The sequence below is a fragment of the Spea bombifrons genome, chromosome 11 (assembly GCF_027358695.1).
Source record: "Spea bombifrons isolate aSpeBom1 chromosome 11, aSpeBom1.2.pri, whole genome shotgun sequence".
In the NCBI taxonomy this organism is placed as follows: domain Eukaryota; kingdom Metazoa; phylum Chordata; class Amphibia; order Anura; family Pelobatidae; genus Spea; species Spea bombifrons.
In genome coordinates this window covers 19,405,610-19,418,846 of record NC_071097.1, presented here as the reverse complement: position 1 = coordinate 19,418,846, position 13,237 = coordinate 19,405,610, and the positions used below count along the sequence as shown (strand labels likewise).

General features: G+C 35.4%; 1 protein-coding gene across 1 annotated transcript; it reads right to left on the bottom strand.

Annotated features, from left to right (window-relative positions):
* ANKRD1 (ankyrin repeat domain 1) lies at positions 1-7,110 on the bottom strand. Its single transcript, XM_053450098.1, has 9 exons — positions 6,963-7,110; positions 5,911-6,090; positions 5,086-5,229; positions 4,830-4,937; positions 4,033-4,131; positions 2,823-2,921; positions 2,445-2,543; positions 1,914-2,012; positions 1-1,264 (listed from the first exon to the last, which is right to left on the bottom strand). The coding sequence occupies exons 1-9, from the start codon at positions 6,984-6,986 to the stop codon at positions 1,154-1,156; spliced, it is 963 nt and encodes a 320-aa protein (XP_053306073.1). The 5' UTR covers positions 6,987-7,110; the 3' UTR covers positions 1-1,153.
* Positions 7,111-13,237: the final 6,127 nt, after the last annotated feature.

Here is a 13,237-nt window from a genome sequence, read left to right as displayed (position 1 = left end):
TTTGGTGCATTCCCTTTACGTAAAGTAAGGTTTACAAAATCACAAACATGTCAAGTTATTTGTCGTAAGCCACGTTCTCAATACAAAATTTACAGAAAATACAATACAAATGTATAAAAAGACATCACATAACATAACTCTTCCATTTGCTATTGCATTTCTTATAAAACAGGAGGCAATCTCACCTGTTTTCATGTTTGTTCTTATGTACGATTTCCAATCCAAAATTCATCAAGTGGTTTTAAAACCATTCTATATTCAGAGAGTCCAGAAGAGTAAAAAATAACTCATCCTCAGTCCTTCATTTCACAGAGGTGTGTAAGACATTGCTTTGCATCCCTCTTAATATCTAAACAATTAGAGCTACAATATCGTGCACCTTCATTAGTACAATGTATTCCAGAAACCGTGTTCCTTTAACCATTATGCCATCCAGGTGTCATTTGTCTGTAGGCCTGTTTGTCTTAAAGGATCTGTCCTTTTTCCACTGTAATGCTTAATGCAAATTTGTATACTCTCAACCAATACATTTTTCCAGAAATCCCTCAAATTGCTTAATATCTTCGCTGATTCAGAAACCGACCATAAACAGCTTCCTAGAAGCTGTTGTGCCTTACTCAGTAGAAGACTTGCATTATCTCACATGCAGCCAGGAACTCTGGCATTCATCTTTCTAGTAATTTAGTTCTATTTGGTACAATACAGACCCCAAATTATTAATCAATGACAAATGCCAATGAAACACTGAAAAGATCAATACTTGCTTCCAACTTCAATGTTACTGCTTAAATGTTTCACTAAGCAATTGCACGTACCTTTTAAGTGTTCCATTGCAAACACTCGTATGTCAACTTGATTATTTGCTAATAACTTTGAATCTCAGTATTTAAAATAAGCCTGTGATGTACCGTATAATACATTAACCAGTCCTTAATGAAATATTTTTACTCAGGCTGGAAATAGTTACAAACATTAGTATTTTAGACTTGTTCTGAAGTTAGTATAAAGCAATAAAATACTTAAAAATGTTAAATACAAACAAATAAAAAAGGAACAATAAATAAGTGCAATAAATTAAGTCATTTTAAATAAATTAGAAAAGGTGCAGCAATGTCTCTTTAAGGTATTTCTGAGCATCTTGGCATTCATTCACTCAGAATTTGTTGATGCAAGTATCCTTGTATGACTTGTCCTGGAGCCCATTGAATATCTCTTTCACACCATTCTGCCACTGAAGGACGAGCTCCATTGGTGTCTTCCCTGCCTGTGAAAAGGTTTTCAAAGAAACTGTCAGTAGGGAATCGTGAAAGATAGCCTTCCTTAACCTTCCCAGGTGTCTGATCTATATATATCTTGTTGCTCTCAAATGATTAATATGCTCACTCAGTATACTTTTGGCCAACTAGAGTTTCTTGTTTTGTGCCAAGCATGCCCAATACTGCATATGAACACTGGGTTCAGTTGGGTTTTGGAGTTGATAAACAAGAATTATGCAAAACAAAAAATTGCAAAAGTTTATGCAATAAAAATATGAGAATAGTGGTTTCAGGAAATAAATACAATTTGACATATGTGTACTCTGCTTGCTCAAAGTAAAGCTGTACAGATGTCAATGTATAGTGTAAGATATATGTTTTCTTATTGAGATAAACCATGCATTAGATGTAATTCATGTTGTGCTCCGATATAGTACATTAGCATATGGCACCTCATGGGTATACTTAATGTATACATTTACTTGTGAGCATTTTGTCCCTTAAGGTATACATTTACTTGTGAGACTATCACAAAACATACATTATTTTCAAACTATGTCATTTTGCATTTTACTTTTTGTAATGAAGCTGCTTTATAAACACCTGTATTATACTTAAAATGATTGGAAAAAATAGTGTTTGTATCAGGAAACTTACGCAGTTTTTGATTGAGAGGTTGGCTCCGTACATAATCAAGAGTCTCATCATTTTGTAACGATTTAATCTCACTCCATCATGCATTGGGGTGTCACCTTCCTGCAGGGGGAAATATTATTACTAGTCATGTTTAACCGGGTTTATTTATTGAAAGATCAGAGATTATACATGAACCACAACTGTATTGTCAGTATTGTTAACAAAACTTGTAATTAACAAAGCTATATCTTTAACGCCAACACTGTGTGGACAAAGAAAAGTGTGGTTTTTAATAAGTTTGATTTTTACTGGGCCAATGCAGACAAAGATGTAAAGTTACATACATTTTTGGAACCTCCGAGGTATCAAAAACATGGTGTTGACCTGTTTTTGCTAATGCTTTGCATTTAATGTGGTTGTAAAAGGTTTAGACCCTTCAATAATCCAGCAACAATGGAATAGCATTGCTGCTTCTTCTAGGCTTTTGTGTAATATATTCAAAATGTAGTTAGTTGGTAGTGTCACCGGACAGCAGGGTATCCCTGTACTTACCCTGTCTTTGGCATTTAAGTCAGCTTCACATGCAATGAGGTGTTCTGCACAGTCATACTGTCCTGTTCTGACAGCAACATGAAGGGGTGTGCTGAGTAACTAAAATGAAAAAGCAATACATTAACATTTCAGAAAAATGCACAAATATATATTGCTAAACCCTCATTAGGGGACATCCATTCTGTTGATCAGTCATGTCATATTTCTAATGTAACAGATACGAATGAAGAATCTTCATTTAAGACATCATATTTTAGGATTCTCTTCCTATATAGACCAACCCAGAGAAAAGTTTTTACACCTATGTTATAAGAAATAACAGTATTATAAACAACGGAAGTACTTTACAATTGTTTAATCCTCAAAGGAAAATAATACCTTGTCTCTGGCATTGATGTTTGCTCCTTTCTTAAGCAGGAATTTTAGTGTTTCAACACTTCCACCACGACAAGTCCAGTGAACTGCTGTGGATTCAAGCTGTGAACAGAACAAGCGTTAGAGTCAAAATAGCATAACCCAAAATAAATGTCCAGCTCTGCTTTATGATCCAATTTTCTTGTCGGATTTTGTGTTTTAGACCCTTATTTAGATATGATTGGGGAGTTCCTGGGTAGAAAAATAGGTGGAAAAATACAAGTAGTCTAGACTACTGGGGTTAAAAAAACTATATTATAGTATATGTATTTGAATCATTGTATAGGATGTCATTGTAAATATTGTGCTGAAAGGGCTAATATGGTCAGGTAAAGGTGCTGCAGATTGGAGAACCACTTCAGTTTCTACTTCATTCTATATATGTAGGGCACTGTGTGTATTCACAGATATATAAATTCCCTTCTAGTAGGGATATCCAACGTCATCCCTGACAGCTGTAATCTGACAGAGATTAGCATTTTCCTAGCATGTAATCATGCCACAAACGTCACCCTAACAATTAAGGTCTGAGGCATCGTGTTCTGGAGCTTGTGGCCTCTGCCAAGTAGTAATAAATATAATCTGTAATCAATGATGTCACCAGCATATAAACCCTGTCACTTGCCTCATCTGACAAAATGCTTTATTTCTGTTACCCCCTAGAAAGGACTGACAGATTTATTCACGTAAACATAAAACTAGAGTTTGATGGTCAGTCTGTTAAGGAGCTGAACTCATTGGAACCTCACTCAAAATAGTTGACAGTAGAAAACCTCCCAAGTAACTCAACTTTGGTATAATTCACTACCAGTTTAATAAATGAGGTACTAAACTGTATATTTTTCCTTTTGAGAAGACATACTATTAAAAGTTAGGTTAACACCCATTTTACACTTAAAAGACAAGGTCTTATCACAATTTAATTTCCTATTGTAATAGTCAAGAAAAATGCTATAACATAATGCCCCTCCTTCTGGTGGATCGGAACCAGTTAGGAGCTGGGGTTTGAGTAAAATAAGATTGTATTCTCTCCATTTAAGCTCTGACAACTTGTCAACAGTACATGAATAGAAAATTACAGAATGTAATTCAGCAATATTTTCCAAAACTCATTATCCTGTTGCTCCAATCTTCTCTCTAGTGGAAGCAAAATGTATGAGATGCATCCACATACCATGTCTTTAAACTCAATATCTGATCCGGCTTCAATCAACTTCTCTACAATTGCAAGATGTCCTTCCGAGCAGGCTCTGTGTAGAGCTGTGCGTTTATACTGTAAGAAAGAAAGGAAAAGAGTCTAAACTAGTGAGCACACACACACACACACATATATATGCAACACATTACCATTTCCACAAAACTTTACTTTGTGTTATTATATTAAATGGCAGGATTAATTGCAATATGTGACTTGTGTGCTATGAAAGGAGCTCTACATATCATGTTTACACACCAGGTTTAGTTATGCTGATTATGATGCCTCCTTTGGAGTTTGGTGTGCTAATTGGCCCAGTTCCACCACCCCCTACTCTAGAAATCGGGCTAGTCTTGCTCTTCTGTGCAGCAAGCCCCAGCTTCCAAATGGTTCCAATGCATCAGAAGAAGGGACCAGTCCTGAGAAATTCCCATGTATGAAAGTACTTCACCAGCAAGAACAGAAATACATACAATTACAACATAAGAGGTAGCCATAGCCTCCTTTTTGTTGGCACTGATTTTATGGGGTGGTCGGTTCAACCTGTGACTCTCCAGCTGTTGTCAGCCTAAACAAGAAGTAATCCCAGACCCTCATGGCGAACTGCATATGGTGTACCATGTCTAATGGTTTGAATTTGGTTTAGGACACTAAGTTATGGCTTATCTCGGTGATGTACAACTTGACCAGGTAAAGTTTTGTACTTCAACAAAACATATAATCAGTCATTAGATCCAAATTTAAATAAATACAAAAAGAACTGGAAGAAACCATACCTCATCACAAGCATTTGGGTCACCGCCATCAGAAAGATATTTTTCAATGATAGGCATCTTATTCTCCAATGCAGCTTTAAAAAATGTAGCTTCATCCACATGTTCAATCTGCAAATAAAACAATGATGTATCTGAGGCTTTGGAACAACTGTTTGTCCTTATAAACCTTTCGCTGCAACAATCAAAACGAAAAAAAAAACTCCAGACCCTAAGTGTACTGCACCAAAACATGTCAATAACTTTAATGATGACTTACAATTTCTTCGGGTTCTGGCTCTGGCTCTTTCACCACGGGCACTTTAACTTTCTTGCATTTTTTTCTTTTTTTAAGTGTGATAATCATTTGGAGATCCTCCAAATTCTCAAGCTTTGGTCTTTCATCTAGTTTCTTCTTAAGGAGCTAAATGCAAAAACAGTAGGGAAAAATTAATAATGATAATTTGCATTTTTTGTACGGGCCACAACCATTCTACTCAGTACATAAAATACTCTGTGTACAGTATATAATTATTATTACAAAGTGTGTTCATGTTTACAGTCATAAGATTTGTGTTCAAAAGATATAATTAATATTCTGTCCCTTTATGTCACTTCTTTGTTGAGTTTTTATAAGGCTGGAAAATGATTGTGTTCTAGAAAACTGGGTCCGAATATGAGTTTCACAAATGATTTAGTACATTTATATATACAATGGCTTAAAAAGATTACCGAGTATAAAATTCAACAAAAATTTAATTACAAAGGCAACTATAAGAAATATGGCTAATTTTAATAGTGAGTATAAGGAGGCAATGCAAACCTGAGAAAGAAGTACAAGATGTTACCGATTTTTGACAGCTATTCTTGTATATAGGTAACCCAGACATGAGAGAATGAACCCTACAAATTTGGTTTGGTCACTCAAAAACTCAGTTAGATGCAAGTTTTAATACATATGTCTTCTCCCCATAAACCTGGAAATAGTTTTAATAATACTAATTTCATATTCTTTGCTGCTCAGATAGGTTGTTACTCATAAATGTGTGTCAATAATACAGGCTCAGTGGTGAATTATTAAGAGTAGATCGTAACAAGGACGAACCTCAGCCTTTAGCAGTTTTTCTTTAGCTTGTCTCTCCTCTTCCAAGGCGATCAGCGATTTCGAAGTTGTCTTTAGGTCATCTTGTTTCTCTAATGTTACGGCGGTTTCATATACCCCATTTTTGAATTCTTCCGATACAAAATTTCCAGTTTCTTTTTTATCACTTTTCTTTCCAGTCACCTAGTGTTAAAAAAACAACATTTTTTATCTGAAAAAACAATTAGAATATTTTGAAAACAGAGCATTTCAAATCTATAATGAATATAAAAAAATCACTTCAGATCCAGGGAAAGATTTTTTTAGACAGAATTTTAACATTGGGTGTAAAGTCAGCCTGCCATTGAGTAATACTCCAAAAGTTGTTTTGCTAGAATACTATTAAGCATCCATTGTGTCTCAATTAGTCATCTATAGACTGAGCGACAAGTACTGTAAATGGAAACAGGAGGTATTTTTAGCAATATAATGGAATTTCACATAGTTTGGATGCATTGGATCATACTACTACTATAAATACTACTACTACTTGTTATTATTATTATTAGTATTTTTATTATAATTTTTTTGTTTCTTCAAACTTTTGAGTTTTTATTTTAAATTGTACTTTATAACTACACAAATGAAAAAAATAAATCCATACAATAAACATAATAATGGTAATTTAATGTTAGCTCTAAGAAAATAAATAATAACTATAATACCTATAATACCAATAATAGTATCTTCTTCATGCTACAACTTCGTGTTACTTTTTTTATCCTATTAATAATAAGGGTAAATTAAAAAAAAATCAAAACATTGTGATTTTGACCATGTTTAGATATTGTTAAATGTCTTTATATTTAAATAAAGACTATAGAACTACTATAGAATACTAACATATACAACCTCTAACAGCCATACAACAAATTAGCATTTTTAATATATAAATATTATCTTTAATTGAAAAATGAAAAAAAAATGATAATGAAATAACTTCAGACTTGTCAAAATAAATGCTCAGAGTAAACTATAATAAAAATAAACTCATAATAATAAATATAAAAAAATACCAGTTCTTCCACGTTCAGAATCATTTTGCCAGCTGTGTCTTGTTGTATCCTTCCTGATGTTAACCTTAAGAAGACAAGTTAGCTCTAGCTCTTGGGCTCCAGCCTTCTTTAGCTTATATACTGTATCTCTGGAAGGTAGTATGAGGTAATGTTCCAACCTGGGACATCAACATCTATGGCCCTAACTCAGACATTGAGATACCTGCACTGTCATTCCAGACATGTTAACTAGCCAGATCTTGTGTCATGTGAGTAGCTAGAAAGGGAGGGTAGCACAGGCATTACGATAAAAAATATCCCATAGGCTGACCGCATTGCATATCCCAATTGGTATGAAATGTGAGAATGCTTCTCCAGTGGGAATTACTGAATGGCTCAGCAATGCGAGTCATTCTATCTGAACTGGTAGGGCAGCTGTCTACTGGTTGTGAACACGATTTGTCTGCTGACTTTGAAATGACTAAAAGATGCTGGAAAGAGGGATGCATTGGTGATGGTCATCTCTGATGATTACCATAACTTAGTTTGGGTAGGGAAATTGCCTCTCTCTCTCTCTCTCTCTCTCTCTCTCTCTCCATAATGATAGCAGTATCACTCTATATCTGATCTGGATTTTTCTGAGGATTATTGAGCAGGAATATTGTCTCCAAAACTAAAAATGACAATGATATAATTAAAACCAAACTTAGTCGCAAATACCACAACAAGTCAGCTATTATTTAAATGGTATGTGGGCAATATTATGTTATATAATATATTCACACATTTAAAAAAAATGCATTTTTGTATAATACACGTATTAGGACATTCTTCAATGCATTTTGTTTTTGGAAAGAAAGAAGTATAGTAGTATCTGAGCAAAATGTTGACACATGGAATTTGTGAAACCAATTTGTGAGAGCCATTTTTTAAGAATTAGAACTTATTGCAATTGTCGCACGTATCTTAGAATGTCTGTGGTATTCATGCTTCAAGTTTGAAAGAAATATATTATCAGTAGGAACTGTATAGCCATGAATTAGACAACAAGGTAAATTACAAAGGTTAATAACAGTTTATGTGACGGGTCATTTATTAATAAGATTGAGAAGAAGACAATGGGGTATTGTCACACATCTACATATACTTTCCTTCACACAGACTCAAACTTTCTCCTAAATAAATACATATTTCTCACACAAACATATAAAGAATCTTACATAGATATGCTTTCACACAATCCCTTACACAAAACATACACAATATCTGAAGCCAAAGGAAATATGTTTGTCTTCATGGAGCATATAGTACATGTAATCTCTTACCAAAACCTTTTATAGGATACTTGCTTTGAGGCTGAGACTGGGGTGGTCGCCTTGTTTCAGAAGCACTACTCTATAGTATCTTTCCTTTCTCTCTCACAATAGGTTCCAAACAATTAAGTAAAACACAGACACTTTGCTGTTATTATCCCCTTAATGACAAAGCCCGTACATGTACAGGCTCAAAATGCATTGTTTTCAATGGGTTTTGGGACCGCCCATTGTCCTTAAGGGGTTATACAAGGTGAAATATTTCTAGAAACCTAATCATTTATTTAAATGGCATTGTATTGATGAACCCCTAACAAAACAAAAAAATACATTATAGTCGATTTACAAACATATCGGGTAAATAAATACCATATAGAAGGATGTGCAATGGAGTCACCTTCTTGGGCCAAACCATTACAGAAACTACTGTACATAAATAACAGTATGCCCTCATGATGTGTGGTATCTAGATTGCCACCGGCAACTGGCCTTATAGAGCCTGTACTAGGTACCTATGGGTGAAGCAGCTGCAGGTCTTGGGTCTGTGCCAGTGTTTGAGACAGCAAGGTCAGATCATTGGAGAAGCAGTTTATCTGTAAAGCAATATGTTTAGTATTACCACATGATGCCTGACAGACAGCGGTAATGGTAAATGAGTTCTGACATCAACTTAATAATGGAAATCTGAATGTGTTCATAGAGAAGAACATATAAGGGACTTCTTCTTAAAGAAACTTGCTTTAAAAATGGGGAGGCCACAAACAACATTCTTTAGTTCAAAAACTACAACGGCCATACTGTATATATGGAATTATATTTTGTTTCATATTCCTCTGGAGTTAGGTTTGGAAATACAAAGTATATATTTTTATATTCACTATGACATAAATTCTTTATCCTATAAACCATTTTACTATAAGTGAATGTAGTTGGGTGTTACATAGTTCAAGATCCATCAACAAATGGATTTAATGTTACATTCATTTTATCACTTAATAGACTAATTAAAATGAATGCCATTAATAAACTCCATAATATTGCACAAGATTAGGTGTCCTACTACATCTGAAACGTCAGCATCTGACATCTTAATGGATGTCCACTCTTGCTTTAATATACACTAGAAGTTCAAGTATTTAATAATATAGGTTTGACTAAATAAGAGACAATGCTGACCCAAAATAAATCTGAAATTATATTGTGAACAGATAATATTGTGACTGCAGTAGGCAAAACACAAATTAGCTATTGTGGCCAATTTGCTTTCACTTACGATCATTCCTGGAAAACATTGTAAATGGGCTGACTCCCCAAGACTCTTCAAATATTAACTTTTTAATAGCCCATCACAAAAGTTTGCTGGCAAATCTCCAAAACTGAATGATTCTAATATTGGTCATTTAAAAAATATTTTTTCTCAGAGGGTAAAGATACTCTTAGTTGTCTCCAGTATTCCAACATGGATTACTGTATTTGTTGACTGAGAAAAGCAACAACAAGGAAACAGAGATTATAAAGAATTCAGCTCAAGACTGAGTGATCCTGAGAATTTTCTTATTCACCCTGAAATATCCAAAAATCTAAATCAATATTTGGTGCGACAACTTTTTGTCTCTAAAACAGCATCATTTAGGTAAACCTGCACACAGTTTTATTTAAGGAACTTGTAAGAACATCTTGGAGAACAAACCACAGTTCATCTGTGGATTTAGGCAGCCTCCGTTGCTTCTTAGTTTTTATGTAATTCCAGACAGGCTTGATAGTGAGACCAGGGCTCTGTGGGGGCCATAATGTCAGATGCTTCCCTGATGGTATTGCATGATGGATACATATCTGCCTGTAGTTCTCAGCATTGTGGAGACCATTATATCTGGCCAAATCCTTTTGCACAAATGCAGCTCCAAATTTCCAAGAAACCACCATGCTTGTACCAATCTGCAGCCCTTAAGAGAACAAACTGCCTTCTACTACAGTCAAATATTTCAAATTTCGACTCATCCGTCCAGAGCAGCTGCTGCCATGTTTCTGCTCCCAAGTTCCTGTGTTTCATGAAAAGTCGCTTGGCTTTGTTGGCATCAAAGGTATGGCTTTTTGGCTGCAAGTCTTCTACAAAGACAATTTCTGACAGACTTCTCAGACTGTAGATATGAGTACCAGGGTCCCATTTTTTTCTGCCAATGCTGAGCTGATGGCACTGCTGGACATCTTCTGATTGAGAAGGGAGGTAAGCATGAGGTATCATTCATCAGCTGTACTAAGTTTCTTGGCTGACCAACAAGTTGTGTCTATGATCCTCAACATTGCTGGTTTCTTTGTGCTTCTTCAGAAGAGCTTGGACACAACATCTAGAAACCCCTGTCTTCCTTGAAATTTCTGGTTTTATAGGATGTTGGTACATTCCTCACTGCCTGTCTTAATCCTGGTTAATTGTTGGTGCGGATGAGTAAAAATGGATACCACATTCATGGTTTAACATTTTAATTTGAATCCCAATGTAAATTCCATATTAATCTCTAGTTTTGATGAGTTGTTTGAGTTATGAGCATTTCATCATTAAATGTCCTTCCTACTTCAGTGTCTAGCCCTCGCCTTTATGACTCTACAAAACATTCTAGACACGTTTCTAAACGAATAACTATGCTATTAATGTGCACCTGTGAAATCTGTCTGGTAATTCAGTCTATCATTTGTCAGACCAACATGTTATTCTCCACAGTCTCAATGTAAAAATATTTGTGGACAGCCAAGACACGGTCCTGTCATCTAAACACTCACTGACTGTAATTCACACATGGAGAAATACTCATTAAGTACTTAAGGTGAAAGATTTGTCTTTTAGAAAAGGGTAATTGTGAACAGAAAAATAATGTTCTAGGAAAAGGAAACCTATAATTCAAAGACCAGAAGATTGTATTAAAAATACAAAGACTAAGCAAGAGTACAGAATTTGACTTAAAGTATTGAATTGATAAGGTAAAGTATTTCATACTTCTTTTGTTTGTGTCTTACTTTTTAAATCATGGTCTTTAGTGACCCTAGCATTTAAAGGTATATATATATATATATCTGTGTGTGTGTGCAGGTTAATAAAATGGGAATAAAAGATACAGGATGTGGACAGGTGCTCTTGGTGTCTTTTAACAGGTTTCTCATGTACCATATATTAATTAAAGTATATTAAGCTTCAGGGACCAACAGACTGACGTCAATGGGCAGTCCTGTCCTGCAAGGGTAGGCTCCAGGTAGCCGGAGCCCACAAAGTTTCCAGGTATGCCGTTGAGGGAACTTGTTAGACACCCCTACAATGTTCGCTGAGGCGGTGCTGGAGCTTAATAGTGGTAAGTATACCACGTGTCACGAGATGTTTGGCTGAAGGCATCTCCTGCACAATTCTGCAGAATTCCCCCATTCATTTTCAAGGGGCACACTATGTAAGTTTAAAGGGTTCTCTGAGCTATCAAATACATCAAAGTGTGTTTAATGGTTGAAGTGTCCTTTTAATGATGAGTTCTAATACGAATTGTATTTACTTTGAGAAAATAGGGGAGATCAGCAGAGGGTTCATCTTGTTTTCTTTGTTTTAGGAAGAGAGATCCTTAGGCCTCAAGAACTCCCAGACCACATCTAAACCTCTGCCAACAAAAAGGCTTCACACAGGCACGAGCTTTTTGCAAATAAAGATTAAGGATTAGTTATACTATAAGTGTTTTCACGCTAAGAAAAAAACAACCTACATAATTTTATTTGTTCCTCAGCCACTGGGTACAATATATTCCTCAGCTTTGAAATAATGTCAATTGGAGATGTTGTTGTTAAAAGATGAGAGTGCAGCACTTGTAGTTATCTCTCTTGGGGTCTGTAATGTTGTTGTTCCAGCATGGGGTGTAGTTCTAAGCTTAGAGATACTCCGCAGCTGACGCACTAAAGAATTAAAAGCAGCTTCTGGGTATGTTATTATGTCAAGTGTAAATATTTCTTGCAGCTGTTGAGTAGATTTTGTCTATTGGTGCAGCGGCTGACTATCTAGTTTGCCCTGTTATGGATATCAATGAAGGTCAGGTGTGCGCTTGTTTATTTTTTTTAAATTTATTTATAACGGATGAAGGCTATTGCTGGATTAACTTTGTTTAGTTGTTCTTTTAAGCTGTGATAAGGTGAGTAATTTTAGTTATTTCTAAGCAATCCCTGTCCTTATTTAAAGAAACCGTGTTTTTTGGCCACATAAGAAGTTAGCACCATTCAGCTTAACAAACAAGCCCAAGTCAGATAATATTGTATTCTAAAACACTTGGCAAGGGCAATAACGCCCAATTCACACAATCCACTCCAGTCCAATACATATTTGAGAAAATGGACTGCATAGAAGAAAGGGCATAACCAAAGTGAAAATGTTGCCTGAAATCATTGTTACTTTGGGTGGCTGGTGGCTATTTGTGAAACTGTAAGTAAAAAGTACAGAAAAGGGTTCTTGGAGTTTCAGTAAATCTTAAATTCATAGCGACAGAAGGGGCCATTGACCCTTTGCCAGTCCTACCTTGAACACACATGAGTGTGCATACACATGTATGCAACGAATTCCAACAAGGAATGCCTAATGTCAGGTAACAAGCAGCATTTCTAATATAAAGTCTTATTATTATTATTTTGCTCAATGCCACAAGGCGGTAAAGAAACACTGGGGTATGATAAACATATAAAAGTTTACACAAATAGTTCAACATTCTCCATGGATGTTGGATAATATTATTATTATCTTTTATTTATAAAATACCAACAATTTATGCAGTGCTTCTTACAACGCATATTTTTAAGGGGTATGACAAGACTAGAATTGACAGACTAAGACATTAGGTGGAGAGAGCCCTACAATCTTAAGATTCTTTGGATAACCACAAAAAAAGGACTGTAACTTCCATTGGGCAACTAGGACAGCTTCCCAGGTGCCACAAGTTCAAGGGATCTCAAGTCAACCGGCAGCAATGC